The 17,963-nt window shown below is 39.4% G+C and overlaps 1 protein-coding gene across 10 annotated transcripts in view; it reads right to left on the bottom strand.

The window, feature by feature from the left end:
• RAPGEF4 (Rap guanine nucleotide exchange factor 4) overlaps nucleotides 1–17,963 on the bottom strand; it is a 227,969-nt gene that overhangs the window by 41,572 nt on the left and 168,434 nt on the right. For all 10 annotated transcript variants that reach the window (XM_073305859.1, XM_073305860.1, XM_073305869.1 and 7 more), the window contains 4 exons: nucleotides 16,243–16,389; nucleotides 14,932–15,047; nucleotides 9,737–9,825; nucleotides 6,345–6,423 (listed from right to left, as the gene is read on the bottom strand). In XM_073305859.1, coding sequence (XP_073161960.1) covers nucleotides 6,345–6,423; nucleotides 9,737–9,825; nucleotides 14,932–15,047; nucleotides 16,243–16,389 — 431 coding nt within the window. The remainder of the gene's footprint in view (nucleotides 1–6,344; nucleotides 6,424–9,736; nucleotides 9,826–14,931; nucleotides 15,048–16,242; nucleotides 16,390–17,963) is intronic.

Raw genomic sequence — 17,963 nt, 5'->3', positions numbered from 1 at the left:
CTCATTTGCTTATTTTTAATTTGGCTCACAATGGCTCCTTTATTAATTTATTAATGTTATCATGGTGCAAGTTAGTGAAAACCTCCTAATTCTACATGTTGTAGATGCATTACAGTTTGCAGTCAGAAACACAATATTATGTATTTTCGCAGTAAGTAAGTGTCAGATATGTAGTTAATTGTGAAACATGAATTAACACCAACATGGTTAAAGCTCTGTACTTAGATCTCAGTTATGTTGACATAAGATATCATTGCTAGGAAGCAGTAGCAAGTTTTGAGTCTGTTCTTCCATCTATACAATCAAAATTTAACTACACTAATAACTAATAATTGTGTAAAGCCAATGTGCATCACTGTGATGGAGTGTAAATTCTTGTTGATCTGATGGTAAATAAAGTTAACAAAACATACCATGTATTTTCTGTAGCTGCCCAATGTAAGTATAAAGGTCTTATGGCTAAACTGTTGTTGTGTTTACATGAGACACAGTTTTGATTGGATGATTACAGCTACTTTACACTTTTCATTGGAGGCTCAGAATCAGGTGAAATCAAAAACACCACCCTCCAGGCTCGTGAGTTCACAACAATTTATCTGTGCAGTGAAGAGCAAACTCTAAACAATCTGCTGAAAACTATGTCACTAAGTTGTTGGTAAAGCCGGTAAAGTGCTTCAGGCGCGGAAGTCAGTGAAGCTGTTGACACTGGTGTAATATTCGAAACAAGATCCCTACATCATGATCACATTCTGGATGGAAGATTTTGTGAGAGTTTTTGAGAAGAGAGAGTTGAGAAATGAAGAGAGAGAAACAAACATGACTGGCCCCAACATAGAACTTCTAAAAGCTGTGTGTTTTCCTGAAGATTTTGTATTCAATTCATATTAAAAATGGTCCAAACCAAACTGCAATTATGAACAAATCCTGACTTTGGGATACCTGGACCTTAATGTTTGTGGCTTGAGCCCATTTCCTACATATATAACGTTTGTTTACTTGTCTGTGTGTATTAATATACATATATTTTGGTACCCATGTACAAACACACACACACACGCGCGGATGCGAAAGAGAAACGGACTAGTGTTATTGGGTACTGTTTGGGAAGCTGCTGTTTTCTGGCTGGGAAGGTAGGCTCAACTTTCAGCCCTTCCCGGGTTCTGCACATTCACAACCTGTAGGCCTCCCTGCTTTTACTGAGTGGCAACTCTCAGGGATTCACACTTTGAGTCTTCTGGATTTCCAGAAGTTTTATTGGCATCCCCAAGGACCCTATTTAGCCACATGATCTGCCTGTCACATGACTTTGCTAATTTTTTCCACCTGGGGAGGCAACCTAAGTGTGTCATGGATGGAGCTGTCCCGCCTCTCCTTAGAGAACCAGTCACCTGTTACATTCCCAGTCAGTTGACTTGTTTTCCACAGATTAAAGTCTTTGGATAAAGTGTGAATCCTTCATTATCTCAAACTCCTTCAGAACTGAATGAGGTATGAGATATTGATCAATGTTTGTTTCATTTTTTCTTAGGTGCATGATATTGATAATATGGTAATTTGTTCCAGCTTAATGCTGTACAGTGCAAGTTTTAGTTTCCTTTTTGTTTATTCAGATACAATTTAGAATTCCTCACAATGCTTATTAAAATTTGCTGTAGATTATTATTATTGTTTATATTATGGCGGCTAGATGATTCAATCAGAGCGGAAGCTCTATTCTGTTAGGCACACTATAGACATATAGTAAAAGAGAGTCCCCTGCCCCAAAGAGCTATAACAATCTGAGTTAGAGAAGATGCAACAAGTGGGTTAATGGAGTGATGGTGAGCAATATCCACCGGTGTAGTAAGACGATCGGTCACAATTATGTATAATAATGCAGATTTTTGGTTAATTCTCAATTAGTGGGTTCAGGGATGGTGAACTTCATTTTCTCCGTGTAGTAATAATACCAGTGTTGCTGAGAGCAATATCTGCAAGGAGAAAGTTCACATTGTGGGGGGAGACCTCAATATTGATGCAAAATGTACAGCAATAAAATTAGTGTACTAATTTTATTTTAAGTCATGACAAACTTGTTTGCATCTGTAATGAATATTAAGATACAGCAATAAGAATGTCATAACCAAGATGCCTGACTTAGCTAATTATGTGACAAAATGTTAAAAGATAATCAAAGAAATTCCAAAAGATTTCTGCTTCTAGCTCCCAAGGACAAGCAAACATCAAGCAGACAAACCATGTCAATTCTTTTAGGAAGAAACTTGATTGTGAAAGGAATGCAGGATTGTGTTACCAAAGCAAGCAATAAATCTACAGGTAAAGTGAGCCTATATCAACCCCGAATCCCCACTTTTCAAAGAAAAATCTGAGTTTTAACCCACACAAAGAATTCTAGAAATATCCCAATTGAAAATGATTTCTTTTGTAAACACATTAGAGTCTTCATTCATTCTTAAATGGTGTGAAATGTTTTACAGAAGAAACTGGTTACTTCAAACTGAAGTTTCCACTTAAAGGTGAAAACCTTTGTTGTTTCTCAAATACTTAAGGTTGCATAAGCTTCTTTTAATATGTATATTTGCAAATATTTTGTATCTAAATGCAATAACTGCCTGATATCATAATAATTGCCTGATATCATTGTTATATGACTAGTAAGATGTTTCATCTACTAATATAGTAAGGTCATTTGATGCCAGACTAATTACTAATGTAAGAAGCCATTTAACCATAGAATATTTACATTAATGGGGAAATAATTAATGAATTACTGGCAGTACACTATCAAACCCTCACTCAATGCAGGAAGACAAGAAAATTATCATTCCAAAAATTGCCATGTGGAGTCAGCAACTTCGGGTAATGACTTTCCAAGAGTTATTTAATTTTGAAAGATTATTTTGAGAACTGAAAGCTCTTATATAAAGAACAGGAGTGTTTGGACTTTTGGAAAACAGAGTCTCATTTCCTGTCAAACTCTAATAAAAGTTTTAATAAACTCATAAAATGTTATAAGTTAAAAGAAAGAGTTAAAACTAAATGTAAAAGTTATCTGGATCTTTCCTGCCACAAGAAGAACAAAGGCAATTAAAGAAATGTTGCTTATTCATTAAACAGACTGCGTATTCAGGAGCTGGAACTGTCACATAAGCCAACCGCCAAGGCACAGAACCAATGAAAGAGTGGCAGCAACCAACCTGAATCTAAACTACCCCATTTGTCCCCACATGCTGTCTTATCTGAATTGTTACTGTAACTGAGTCATTTGGAAAAGTAAAGTAAAGTGATTAAAACTGATGACCAGAATTACATGAGAAATGTCCACACTTGTCACAGAGGAAATACAGAGTACAAACACTCATGAAATGTGTTTCTGCCCTTCCTGGCTTCATTGTTTAGCATCATTAAATTTAACTGAAAAAGCAATGTTCTGGCAAGAACTTCAGTCACCTTCTGAAAGTAGAAAAGGAGTACTTGTGGCACCTTAGAGACTAACCAATTTATCTGAGCATAAGCTTTCGTGAGCTACAGCTCACTTCATCACAGTATGCATACGATGAAGTGAGCTGTAGCTCACGAAAGCTCATGCTCAAATAAATTGGTTAGTCTCTAAGGTGCCACAAGTACTCCTTTTCTTTTTGCGAATACAGACTAACACGGCTGTTACTCTGAAACCTTCTGAAAATACAGTCAGATAAACCCTCTGCTACTTGTAATTAATATTCTCAGAATAAAATAATTATAACAAAGTGATTGCCATTAAAACAATCAACATTTGTCTACAGTTAACATACAACCACAGCTATTTCCTATTCCATGTATGGAGAAAACTGGCATTACAGATACCACTGTGTGGTAACATGGACAATGCTGACAATTTTAACAGCGACCACTCACCTACTCTAGGGATACTTTTGTTCTGATGTTTTAATTATTCTGCTTTCATTTTGCACAAAAAAGGAACTGCTGGCTGAAGCAACCACTGACTTTCATCTACTCCAGGTGCCTTAAGAGTTCAGCTATCATGCCAAAGGGATTGTTTTAACTTATAGGCACCTAATGTCTCTCAGTGGAATTCAGCCTGCGGGATAGGAAATCTCTAGCAGGAAAGACAGAGTTTTCAGGCTCTTTATTTCACCATAGTATGAGTATGTACTGTGACACTATGCGCCCCATATTCACTATAATGATATGATTATATGGTTATAATATAATTATGACAGGTTTCAGAGTAGCAGCCGTGTTAGTCTGTATTCGCAAAAAGAAAAGGAGTACTTGTGGCACCTTAGAGACTAACAAATTTATTTTAGCATAAGCTTTCGTGAATGCATCCAATGAAGTGAGCTGTAGCTCACGAAAGCTTATGCTCAAATAAATTTGTTAGTCTCTAAGGTGACACAAGTACTCCTTTTCTTTTTGCGAATATAATTATGATGCATCTTGTACAAAATATGTCATGTGAGGTTTCAATGGAAAAGTTATGGTTTGCTGAATATGATTATCCTATTTGTATGCATGTATCATTTTTGTATCTGGAGTTATGAATATTGACTATGCATCTGTATTTCAAATGTGTTTGCTCCTGGCTAACTCCCATAGGTCAGTTTACATCCAGTCTAGCCAGCACATTGTGAAAGGAATATCCAAGGTAATGGGCCATCAATGAAAACAATGGGACCTGGAAAAAGCTTATCCTCACCTGTGGACGCTTCAGTCAGCATATGGATAATAGCTGCCATGACTTACTGAAGCATGCAAGAGCATGTGACTAGATCAGGTGATACTGAATTCCATTTTAGCGCCTCTAGTTTTCCACAAACTATGTTGGGGGCTTGGCTTGAAACAAAGAAGTTCCCTCCATATGGAAAAAACTATAAGAGGGGGAAGTGACATCACCACTGGGCCTCACTCCCTACAACACAAACTCTGGAAACACCTTAGGAATAAAGACTGAACTGAGCAAGGTGGGGTCCCAGGTGGGAAAAAAGGAAACCTGCCTGTATATGAAAGTTTGTTGGACTGTTTGTACTATCTAACAGGATGAGACATGGCTTGATTCAAATCCTATCCAGTTTAGAGAATTTAGATTGAATTTTTGTTTATTTCCTTGGTAATCTGCATGCTATTACTTATAAACACTTAAAATCTATCTTTCTGTAGTTAATAAATTTGTTTTATATTTTTTACCTAAAACAATGTGTTGTTTGAATTGTAAAGGGAAATCTGCGCAGGAATGGGGGCTGGTCCATTGTCCTCTCCACATCCAGGGAGGGGCGGACTGCGTAATCTTCTTTACTGGTCAGGCTTTTGACCAGGGTAAGACGGTGCAGCTCTGGGGTCCTAGGCTGTGGAGCTGGGGCAGGGGGAGCAGTGCTGGCTGTAGCCTCTCTATTGTTAGTTCATGAGGGGCTGAGGAGAAGCACTCACATAACTACAGGTGGGTGTATCCTTGTCTGTGTCAGTGTGTGTGTGACTGCAAGTCCTGGAGAGGATTGTAGATTGTCACAGCATCAGTGTGAGAGGGAGTCCAGGCTGGGGAGTCAGAGAGCTCAGTGGTAGCCCAGTTCCAAGTTGCATCACAGGGGGGGGACCCTCACATGTACCACTTGCTGGCAGCTTAAACATACATGGGTAGGCTTGGCAAAAAAAACCGTTTTAAATAATTTTGACAGGTAATATCAATGTTTATTTTAAACATTTATTTATTTATCAATTTTTATTTATTTAATAATGTTTATTTTAAGCATTTATTTATTTATCAATGTTTATTTATTTAACAATGTTTATTTTAAGCATTTATTTTTATCAATTTAAATGTTCACATTTGAGAAAATTATGGGTTTTAAGCATTTTAAATATTTTTTGTCTATTTAAATCATCACAGTTGCAAGAAATTATGGGGCTTGTGTCAGGCAATGGTGAGGGGGCAGACAATTATTTAATGACTGCAGATATTGAGATTCAAAAACTTAAAGCTTTATATCCATTAAAACACAAATTATCAACATCACATGTCAAAACCTACAAAGTAAATATCCTTAAATCAAACTCTTACATTCTTAAGCAGCATTTAATGTTGATTACTATCGATGGAAATATTTTTTGTTGGTTTGTGTGTGTACAGTGAAATCTACATTACCAATGTTTACCAATAAAAATCTAATCCTTCCAAGCCTAATTATGAGTATTCTGTCATTCACACACTGGGAGGTAGGCCATAAAAGTGAGGCTCCATTAAACTTTACTTGTCTTTGGAGAGCTATGAGTTTTTCAGAATGTATCTGTCTCTTTTCTAATAGGAATGATCTTAAAAGAAATGTAAAATTTTCATCACAAAAGGATATTGTGCCATCAAGGCTGGGCAAAGCTGACTATTTGGCATAAAAACACAGTGCATCATAACAAAATCATTTAAAACAGAATCTGTGAAGAGAAAAACAAATAAAGCAGAAAGTTAAGTTCTTGCAAACAACTCAGGGTTCATAACAATGATGCTTCTTTCAGTTAAAGATCTCATTGACTTCCTGAAGACTGTGAAGAGGTCAGCAGTTGACTCGGTTTTGTATTTTTTGGGTACAGTATTAAATTTGAGTACAGAGAATCTATGTATTTATCATGAAATAATGATTTATTTGCCTTCTTGGAATTGATTCTGCTGTTGTTATACTTCTAGATTTGATAGGTGCCTTGCTTTAGTAGATGTACTACTACACAGTCTGCATCAAATGAATCCTTGCCATGAAATACTGCACTAAGGTTCTGATTCAGCAAGGTACGTTAGCATGTGCCTTATTTTAAGCATACATTTATATCCATTTGACTTCAATGGGCTTATAATAAATACTTCAGAAGAAGGCATCCCACACATCACAATACTCCCGTACAACAGTAAAATATTTGGGCATAATTCTCATGTACACTAAGATCGTCAGTGTAATGAGAATGAGGCACTCTACATCTTGGTACCTAGGAAGCACCTATCAATGTATCAGCATAACAATTCCAAATAGAATACTAAGATGGGGAAGAATTCCTTGCTGACTCCAGTTGGCATCAGCAAAAGACTAGAAATAAGTAGATTGATAGTCAAAGATCTAATTTATATTTTGATTCAAATCAATTCACAATTATGAAATTTGAATTAAACATAGAAAACAGATGTATAATGAGATTAATAATACAAATATAACATTTTTAGATTGGAAAGAAATGAAGGTCTAACTATACCATGCACTACATTCTGGCAACTGAAGAGATACCTCTTCCCTCCCAATGAGATGTTAGTGGGGTTGCACTGGTGTAAATGAGGGCATCTTTTACCCCTTGGACTTGTGATGATGTATAAGCTGGACTGATCTGGATTGGCTTTCAGAGCCCAGCATAAATCTGAGGGTGGGCAGTTTGTTTTAATTGTAAACGAAGCAAATTTTATATGGAATCAGTGAAGCACAATAAACCCATTACCCCGGGGAGCCATTTTATAGAGCCACTTTTTATAGTGCAACAACAATTTAAGATCTTGTAATGGAGGGCTATCAAGGAAAACATGGCGTGACAGCTGTGCTATCCATACTGTACCATTGCTTCCACTCTTTATATAATTTAGCATCTGGAAGTGTCTCTCTGTTCGAAGTATATAAAATCCTATGGACCTCAGCCAGAGTATTCTTTGTATAATTCACAAAACAAACGGGTTTAGTTGTTTTTAATTTAAGAGAATTGCACAAATGAAAAATCAGTGGTTTCAGAAGTTTGTGCCCCTACCACTTAAGAATGACTTTGTTTGTGAAATGTGATGTTTTGCAGGCCATCAGGCTGAAATATAGAATTTTGCCACTGGATGTTTTGGAAAAGAAATGTTTTGAAACAATTTAAAAGTTTAAGACTATTTAGAAAGTTAAAGGATAGGGATGGTAAACTTGCCATCAGATGTTTTCAGACATGAAGTCCCTATGCCCCGCTTCTGTTGCTAGATGAGTATGCAACTGTATGGCAAGCTTATTTTATTCACAAAAGCAATTAAAACAGAGAAGTTAAAAGTCATCATGCAATCTTTCAGCACACAGGCTGATGCACTGATTATATCACTACTAATCTATGAATTATTTAAGAATGCCTTTACACTCATGCTTCCTAACCATCTACTAAACTGGGAGGAGTGGTAGATATGCTGGAGGGCAGGGATAGGATACAGAAAGACCTAGACAAATTGGAGGATTGGGCCAAAAGAAATCTGATGAGGTTCAATAAGGATAAGTGCAGGGTCCTGCACTTAGGACGGAAGAACCCAATGCACAGCTACAGACTAGGGACCGAATGGCTAGGCAGCAGTTCTGCGGAAAAGGACCTAGGGGTGACAGTGGACGAGAAGCTGGATATGAGTCAGCAGTGTGCCCTTGTTGCCAAGAAGGCCAATGGCATTTTGGGATGTATAAGTAGGGGCATAGCGAGCAGATCGAGGGACGTGATCTTTCCCCTCTATTCGACATGGTGAGGCCTCATCTGGAGTACTGTGTCCAGTTTTGGGCCCCACACTTCAAGAAGGATGTGGATAAATTGGAGAGAGTCCAGCGAAGGGCAACAAAAATGATTAGGGGACTGGAACACATGAGTTATGAGGAGAGGCTGAGGGAGCTGGGATTGTTTAGCCTGCAGAAGAGAAGAATGAGGGGGGATTTGATAGCTGCTTTCAACTACCTGAAAGGGGGTTCCAAAGAGGATGGCTCTAGACTGTTCTCAATGGTAGCAGATGACAGAACGAGGAGTAATGGTCTCAAGTTGCAATGGGGGAGGTTTAGATTGGATATTAGGAAAAACTTTTTCACTAAGAGGGTGGTGAAACACTGGAATGCGTTACCTAGGGAGGTGGTAGAATCTCCTTCCTTAGAGGTTTTTAAGGTCAGGCTTGACAAAGCCCTGGCTGGGATGATTTAACTGGGAATTGGTCCTGCTTTGAGCAGGGGGTTGGACTAGATGACCTTCTGGGGTCCCTTCCAACCCTGATATTCTATGATTCTATGATCTGTAAGGTCAAAAACTTGCTTACTGAAGGGGTGTCCTACTTGATATACAGTAACATAATATAAATTGTCTGTGCCAGTTTACAACTACTATTATTATGAGAAATCCTTTTTTCTTGACTTTTCTTTAATGAAAAGATCTCCAAGGCGTAAGATAGCAGACACACACATTCTTGAATCTGACAACTCCGCTGGTGTAAACTGCTGCAGCTCCGTAGGCTTCGATGGAGCTGCAGCAATTTACACAGCAGAGGGTTTGGTCCTTGATGGTGCTGAATTCCTTGTTTGAATAAGAGTCCATTGAAAAAGTATAATAAAGAAATTTAAAGTGATGCAGGAGGGATCAAGGTTAGTGCATAGTATTATGTGGCATGCGTCATGACAAGTACATTCTGTGGTGGCAACGTCACTGGGTTATGGCAGGTCTCCATTTATCATCATAGCTGTGACCAATAAAAGCAATTGGCTGTATTACAACATCTTGTGAGACTTTGCTGCTTTGCTATCAATAGACACTCCAAACCCTAAATAAGGATGGTGGATCATCGTCTTAAATTTTGAATTTCCCAGCTTTTTAAAATTTGTATCTAAATGTTGATTAGATTAATTTCTGCAGATAATTAAAGGCTGCATTCCCAAGCATAACATTTTCACTTACATCTCGAGAGCCTATCTTATTTATGAATAGAAATACAGCTTTTGTCAGATAATTCTACCTGTCGCTTCATTTAAAGTTGATTCAAGGCGCATAGTTTCTAGAAAGTGCTCTAAAATTTTCTCTGGAGTTCCTGACATCACGGTATACCTGTGGAAGAGAAAAGAAGCAATTAATTTTCTAAAAGCACAATGAAAATGTCAACTGAAGAAATAATTGGTACTAGAGAGAAGTGGAACCTAAAACTTCTGAGCACAGGAATGGAAGTCAAGAACAATACAAGAGAGCAAATAGCTGCTCTGACATGGACTCTCTGTGTGGCCCAGGGGAAAGAATCACTCAACCTCTTTGCTTCAGGTTCCCCATCTGTAAAATGCGAACAATAATACTTACCTTCTTACCATGAGGTCTAAGATGATAAAGGGCCCCATTCTCCACTGCAATACTCCAGTTTTACACCATTGATTTCAATGGAGTTGCACTGGTGTAAAACTGGAGCAGAGAAATGGTGAATCAGACCTTTCCGAAAAACACTGTCAGTGCTAAGTATTATCAAGGACAAAAATCTCAGCAACAACAAAATTGCTGAAAATGTAGGCTTTAGATGGATTTAAACAGAGTAACTCTCAGGGGAAGATGGGCACTACTATTTATCATCATCAGTGCTCAAAGGGAAAACAATGAAAGCAAACGAATGCCTGCAGTACTGCAGGTCTGAGCTGGGGAAAGGACATAGTGGCAGACAGTAACCTCCAGCGGTGGAACTTCAAAACTTGCCAATTGCCTTAGGTAACTGCAGGAAATAAGTATCTGCTTAACTTCAGTACTTGCACCACTTCTAACAGTAAATCTTGTGAGATACGGACAGTGAGGTTATCATATGTATTGCAGGGAACACTGACAAGATTTATGTACCACTCCAGCACTATAGCAGAGGATATTACAGAATAGAGCTGCACTGATTAACTGTCCTCTCTTTCCTTCTTTCCTAGTGAATAGGATTTCTTTTTATCTTCCATTTCATTCTTTCAATCTTTGCATCATTCTTCCACGTTGAAGTGAAAAAGTATGAAACTTAAAAAAAACCCCGAAACCCTAGGAGAAGTGTAGGTGTTCTGCTCCTGCTGAGAAATAAGTGGTGGAGCTGAGCTCCTGTGAGCTCCTCCTCACTTTGAGCACTGACCATCACAGTTCTTTTACCTGCCAGCCCCTTTGGAAGAACTGTATTGAAGTCCCAAGAACACAAACACTTGTTAAGCCAGTGCACATCCTTGTAGAGATACTAACCAAGTCTGTAGGTGAGTGAGGCAGAGAGAACCCAGTTTGCTGCACTTTGAATATGAAAGTGAAAACGAAGTAACGAAGTGGCCTACAGTGACTGTAGACAGCAGCAACGCTCTGAGAGGTGTCAGTCAGTAACACTGCATGTGTGTGATCACCCACGAAGAGAGAACTTAGAGCTTGGAAGAGAGAACTTCAGAGTTAGCTCTCCGTAGCAAGCCTGTCATTCTTTGAAACTGTGGCTCAGTGAGCTGCAGCAGACGAGGGGGCGGGGAGGGACCCAAACTGCAGTTCAGGGCATCTGGTCCCAAAATGGAGCCTTTCTTAAGATTAAGAGAAGAGAAAAAATAGTTCTTGACAGGATGTCTCAGGGAACTAACAATACACTACACAGTGTTTCACCTCTATACAATTTAGTAGGGATCAAAAGTCTGAAGGTAGTTTAGTATCTTATATAAAGTCACTTGCTTATCTTATTTTACTTCCTAGGGAGAAAGTGCCCACATCAAAATTGGTACCTTTGTTGACAGTCTCAGCAGAGAAGCTAAGGTTTGAATGGACAGGGAGAACGAACCACCCTCCCAGCCAGAGAGGTGAGCCCTCCGGCTCAGGCCTGAGCAACACTGCTGGGGCAGTATGGGGAAGGTTGCATGGCCACTGCCAGAATGCTTTGACCAGGACTTTCAAAGGTGGGTACTTACAGTTAAATTCCTGACTTAGGCATCTAAATAAGTGGCCTGATTTTCAAAAGCACTGAGCACTCACTAACTCCCAAAGACTCAGCATTTTGGAAATCAAGCACTTATTTAGGTGTCTAAATATGGACTTTGAAACCTAACGTTTGCCACTCACTCCATTTACTACCTCTTAGCAGAAACTAGAGATGTCACACTCACAAGTACTAATTGAGTTTAAAAGGTTTAAGATAAAAATACTTTATCAAACGTTCTGTCAGTAGAATAAGCTGGACTCTGAAAAAATAATTTGTGAATGCTTAAATTTTAAGCCATTTTGTTTTTTCTCTGCTTCTGACCCTTTTGTGTTTGCTTTCTGTGAATGTTCGCTGGCAGGAGTGTTCACAGAAACAATATATTTAAGAAAATTGATAAAATATTTCTGAAAAGCAACCTTCGAATTTTCATTGAAAGTATTCACCCTGGAAGCTTGATTTTGAAAACTACCCTCATCTAGCCAGGGAGCACAAACATACTATATGACTTATCTGTTCAAATTTTGAATTGTTAAATGTCAGATACTAGAAGTAATACTCATAGCAAAGAGTTTTCAAGAAATCCAGTGTTTGAAATATGTTTGCATAAAACATTCATTGAACCGTTTAAGAAATGCGCAAAATTATGTGGTCACAATCAAGTCACAAAAAGCAAAATGGGTAAAATCTAGAGGACCAAATTCCCTGCTGATATAAAATAGTGCAGTTCCACTGACTACAACTGAGTTTCACTCATTTACACTACTAAAGAATTTGGCCCTGTGGCAGGGTGGACTAGGCTCAGAGGCCTCCTGCTGGAGGCCTCGCAGCCCTGAATCACCCTGTCCCAGAATAGAGCAGCGAGGAGTCCCCTAGGCAATCTAGAGAAGAGCAGACAATCAGAGGGGCTGCTGAAGTGACCAATAAGTGGCCAGAAAGGCCAGATAAAAGGCAAGCAGCTGAGCAGAGCCTTCAGTTGCTGTGTGGAGCTCGACGAGGGAGGATCGGGTGCCTGGCTGGCTAGACGAACAGCAGGACTGTGGACAGCTCACCGCAGAGAGCTCACCAGACAGAACTGAGCCCAGCGAAGACTGCCAAAGACTGGGTGCCTGGCTGGCTGGATAGTATAGCAGCAGAGCCATCTAAAGGTCACTGGGGGCAGGCTGAACCCAGGGGACTGAGCACAAAACCTGGCCAGACCAGACGAGGGTACCAAGATGGGCTCCACTGATCTGGTTACAGACTGAATCTAGGGAGGGCTGCTGAGAAGGACACCAGCTGAGGGTACCGAGATGGGCCCCGGCTAAGTGTCTGAAGAAGGCAGTGCCTCTGGGAAGAGGCCTAAGAGCTATACCATACCAGGGCCGTGATAAGAACTCAGGACTGTATACCCCAGAAGTGGGGGACAGCGTGTGCAGCTTGGACGGAGGGCTGAGTTGCCGAAAACCAGTTGAGAGAACCAGCAGCTGGGGGATGCTCGCGAGAGGCGGTTGCCACCCCGCTGAAAGAACAAAAAAACCCAGAGCAGGCTCAAACCTAACAGAGAGAAAGGGGGCCATTCATGAGAGGTGGGTGCTCCCCTCCCCTGAAAAAGAACTGTGTTTGCAGGCACTACTGGCCAAAGAAAAGGGGGCCCACATGAGAGGTGGGTGCTAACCCTTTTACAGGCCCTAAAACTAAACTGTTTGCTGAGAGGGAATGCCTGGGTCTAATAACTTAGTCATAGGGTGTGATGACAGATTACACAGCAGATGAAAAATGTGTGTAAAAATATAAGGAATACTTTATTTAAATCCCTACAGATAAAATATCATTATAAATACTGTAACAGATGGGCTGTAATCACACATCAGAGGAAAATTGTACTAAAAATGGGCAGTGCCAGCACTTAATTTAAGTCTCATCTTAACTAATAAAAAATCCCTCAAAATAGAAGGAAAACGAGTTCCTTATCTGAGTAAAAGTGAGGAGCAGAAAAAAGGCTCCAGTACTTCTCAATACATAATGTTAGCTGTGGTAGAGATGCCAACCTTACTGGATACATGATGGCAAAGGACACATCCATTATTGTCCAAGGAAACTGCACAACATTCCTGTGAAATGACAATACTTGGGGGCAGGGGGGGGGGGAAATCACTGCCATCTCCTGCTGTATTTTGCCACAGCCTAGAGTTAGGACACTCTCCTGCAACATGCGAGATCAATTCCCTGCTCCACATAAGACATAGAAAGGGGAACTGAAGCAGGTCTCCCACATCTCAGATGAGTGCCCTAACCACTGGACTAAAGGTTAAAAGGGAGGTACCAGCTTTTCTGGCCATTTTGTGAACATCACGCTTTATTTCCTTTGCTTTTATTTTGAAAATGCCCAGAAATTAAATGTTTTATTCAACCAGAAACAAAACTTTTATTAACTTTTTCAATTCACCGTTTCCCCCACCCCAAATTTTCAGTTTTAGTTTAACCCAATTTTTTTTTTCAGAACTGCCAGGTATTTGTCCAGCTCTACATGTGAATGCATGTGAATGCAAAATATGCATGTGGATGCAAATGTGTGTGCATGAGGTCATTACTTCTGTGCTGGGGAATTTAAACTATTGAAATACAACCTGACTGTATTTTTCAAGTGTAGAAAACCAGTAAGTTTCACAGCCCCTGTCTTGGGGATTTTTTCCAGCAGTTCCATTCGTTTGCAATATTGATAACTTGACTTCCCTGGACACTCTTACTTCATTTCAGAATGGTGCTTCCTGCTTCTAGGTAAGAAGGCAGGGGAAATGTGGTGAATATTATAGAAAATAATGCAAGCCTATTCAGGGAGTTACTTTCCTGTCTGAATTCTTCACACTGTGTATAAATTGAACCTAGCAAATTTTTATTCAAATCCTGAATCTGAAATCCAAAGAGGAAACATCTGTACTTAGTAACAAAACAATGTACTTTCCCCATGCATTTTACACAATTGCTCTGCTTAATGGGGTTTCATCATTCCCCATGTGCAATCTATTTAAAAGTCATTCATGAGATGAATATTTACAGTTAGAGCCTTAGAGAATTATTGTGTAAAGTTGTACACCTACTGCGTAGCTGGAAATTGATATATTATGCACTACAGGGCATGTGATTAGCTGATGCTAAAAAAACAACAACCCTTACATACATTGAATTCTTCCACAGAAAGGGAGAATATGCTATTGTTTAGATAATAATACTGTATGAAAAGGTTAATCACAGTCTGACATTTGCACTATTGAATGAAAACATACTTGTGCTGAGGTTGTGAGTTTCCTTGATTAGAAGCTCTGTTTCCTGCTGGGATCTTTTCCAATACCAAGACATCTTGGTCATGTTCTTTGAGTCTTACTGTATTTGCTTCAACATCCTGCAAGACAAGTTATTTTTAATACAGTTACTGCACCTGACTTGGCTGCTTAATTACTTTTTAAAAATGAATGACTTTCAAATAACTTCAACAAAAACTGAGGAGCCAAGTCTCTGTGGCTGGTCCTTCCTATGTTTGTTTCCCTCTCTGCACCCTTTCTCCCTGCAGGCAGAGTGAAGAGGATCTGTAACTGGACTCTCCTGGTGGGCATGTGGAGAATCACGGGGAAGTCTAGTGCAGCAGCCTCTAGGAAGGGGATCACAGGTATGAGGTGGGAAGAAAGCAGATTGCCAGAACCAACCCTTCTCCTCACCTTTAAAATGTAGTCATTTCAACCCCTGCCCTTCCATGATCATCATTATCCATAATCTGGCATTTGTTGACCATTCATTTTTAAATACTGTTCTTTTGGAAGGATGATAGAAGAATTATAAATCCTAGCCCAATAAATTGTTAGAGCTACTCAGAGTGTAGGGTGGAAACAATTTTATATACAAGTAAAACAAAGACAGAGCCAAAACTGGTGCACATTTAAACACAAATGAAAAGTAACCTGGCACCCAGGTTTTAGTACATCAGTGCAGTCTTTGAAATCCTGCTAAAATCAGACAGCAAGCGCTACATAAAACTCAACTGGACTCTCCAAGACCAACCAGGTCTCAGTACCTAAAGCATCTCACTGCTTATTAGTTCAGGTGCCACTCAGTAGCAGCAAGAAAATTTTCATGTACAGTGCTATCTGAGCTGATTTTGTCATCACTCCAGCAGGCACATAGACTTTCCAATGTAGGGTAATGATGTTTCTGGCCTTGTGTATTGTGGGATGTTCCCAACCAATCACAATCAGATCATCTGGGCCCACGTTCAAGTTATAAACACCACAACTGAGCTTTTCTTCTAACATTAATAACCACAAAAATTGGGCCTGTACATCTTTCCAGATCCTTTGAGAAGGGGTCAATGTATTTTTCTGTAGTTTACTTAATGTACTACTTGTGTTTTTGTTTTTTTTTCTAGGATGTTACGTCTCTCTTCTTTAATTACAAGTTATTTCAAATGATGCTTTGGGTTGATTGTCATTTATTGATACTAATGACACAGGTTCTGAAAATGTTTGCAAGGTTAGAAAGCAGGCCACTGGAGGTGGCAAATATCAGAGGACCGGTGTTCGTGTCATGTCTTACCCAACACTTACCCTAAGTATTCTATTAAAGTCCTCCTTGTCTACTCTCAAGAAGTGGCAGTTATCTTCTCGTAAAACAATAGACGCTGCTCTTGGAGCATCATTCACTAGAGCTAACTTGCCAAAATCATCTCCTTCGTGTAGGGTACATACAACACCCTAGAAACAGCAAAACATTTATACACAAAAATCATCATTATACTTCATCCCATTGAAATGCCATGTGCAAACACCAGACTTCAAAATCCAATATTAAAACAAATGTATTTGGCAGGAAATCAACAGCAAAAATAATGACTAGGAAACAATACTTGATAACTGCTTATTACTATTACCAGAGAAAGGCAAGAACAGAAAAGAATGGGCTTGCTCTCTGAAATTAGACTCAGAGCAAAGGACTCTTCTGGCCTTGCTGATGACAGCAAGCTCTTGATTTACAAAAAGAGACCATGCAAAATACAGATCTAGTTTACTGAAGAACAGATTTTGAGTGAAATTCTCTTCTCCAACAGTGTCAGTCTCTGTTACCTATTCTGCTCTTTTCCCTAACACACATGCCTATGATGGATGTCCTGATCTAATGATAGGAGAATCTAGGTGGAATGGAGGTACAAATTTCCATCTTCCAGTTTAGGTAAAGGAGGCTGATCATTCCTCATATACCAAGGAGGTCCTCACAGGAGGTGGGAAAACCACTGTAATAAGTCAACAGATTGGTGGTAGAGGATTTGATCATTAGAAATATGAATAGCTGGATATGTGATGATTGTGAGAACTGTTCAGTGACTTACCAGCTATATAGATGACAGAGCTCACAAGACATCTAGATATGCCTCTAGTGAGGGCTGGAGAGTTGCTTGGTCATTTTATCTACTGACACTAAAGAGACAGAACCAGATCTTCAGCTGGTGTAAATCAGCATAGCTCCACTGACTTCAGCGTTACACCGATTTAACAGGCTGAAAATTGGGCCCACAGGGTGGAGTGAGAGATGACCTAGAAGCTAAATCTGGATGAATAAGAAAAAGCCTTAATACTGGGACCTCTATGGTAGCTCTCACTGAAATGCTTAGAGTTCCACATTCAGGTCCAGCATGAGAAAATGTCAGGGGAGATTTTCAAAGGCACAAAGTGTAGTTAGGTGCCGAACTACCATTAAAAGTCAAAAGGTTTTAAGAGCTTCCATATTCACCGGTGAAAATCTCCCTCATAAAGAGGAAATTTATTAGGGATACTTTCTGGGCTTTACCTTAACTAAAATGAGAACAGATTGCTGTCACAAAAATTGACAGTTTTGGAGGGTTATTTAAAGTAGGAATTGAAGGAAAACTGACGGGTACAGAGGAGCACACAGGTCAGATAAAGACATCAGCTAATATAAGTGAATATGGTGGTAAAGGCCCAGACAAAAAATCCTGATGAAATGGAGGAGTGACAGCTCACCAGGACTGAATGGTATTCATCCAAGAGTTCTGAAGGACATAAGAACAGAATGGCTCAGCTACTAATAAAAATATACACTCTCTCATTAAAATCAACTACTATGCCAGAGAATTGGAAGGTAGCCAGTGCTGTACTTTAGTTTTCTAAAAGGTAATGGCCTGATGTTGCGAATTACAGACTAGTAAATCTTTCTCAGTGCTGGGTGAATGCAGATCTGCCAAGTGTACTATTTTCCACCGTACAGTACAATTTTTTGTAACTTTCTATAGAGAAACTTGAGTGATGTACTA

Source organism: Lepidochelys kempii, chromosome 11, assembly GCF_965140265.1.
Source record: "Lepidochelys kempii isolate rLepKem1 chromosome 11, rLepKem1.hap2, whole genome shotgun sequence".
NCBI lineage: Eukaryota > Metazoa > Chordata > Testudines > Cheloniidae > Lepidochelys > Lepidochelys kempii.
This window is presented reverse-complemented; position numbering and strand designations above follow the sequence as displayed.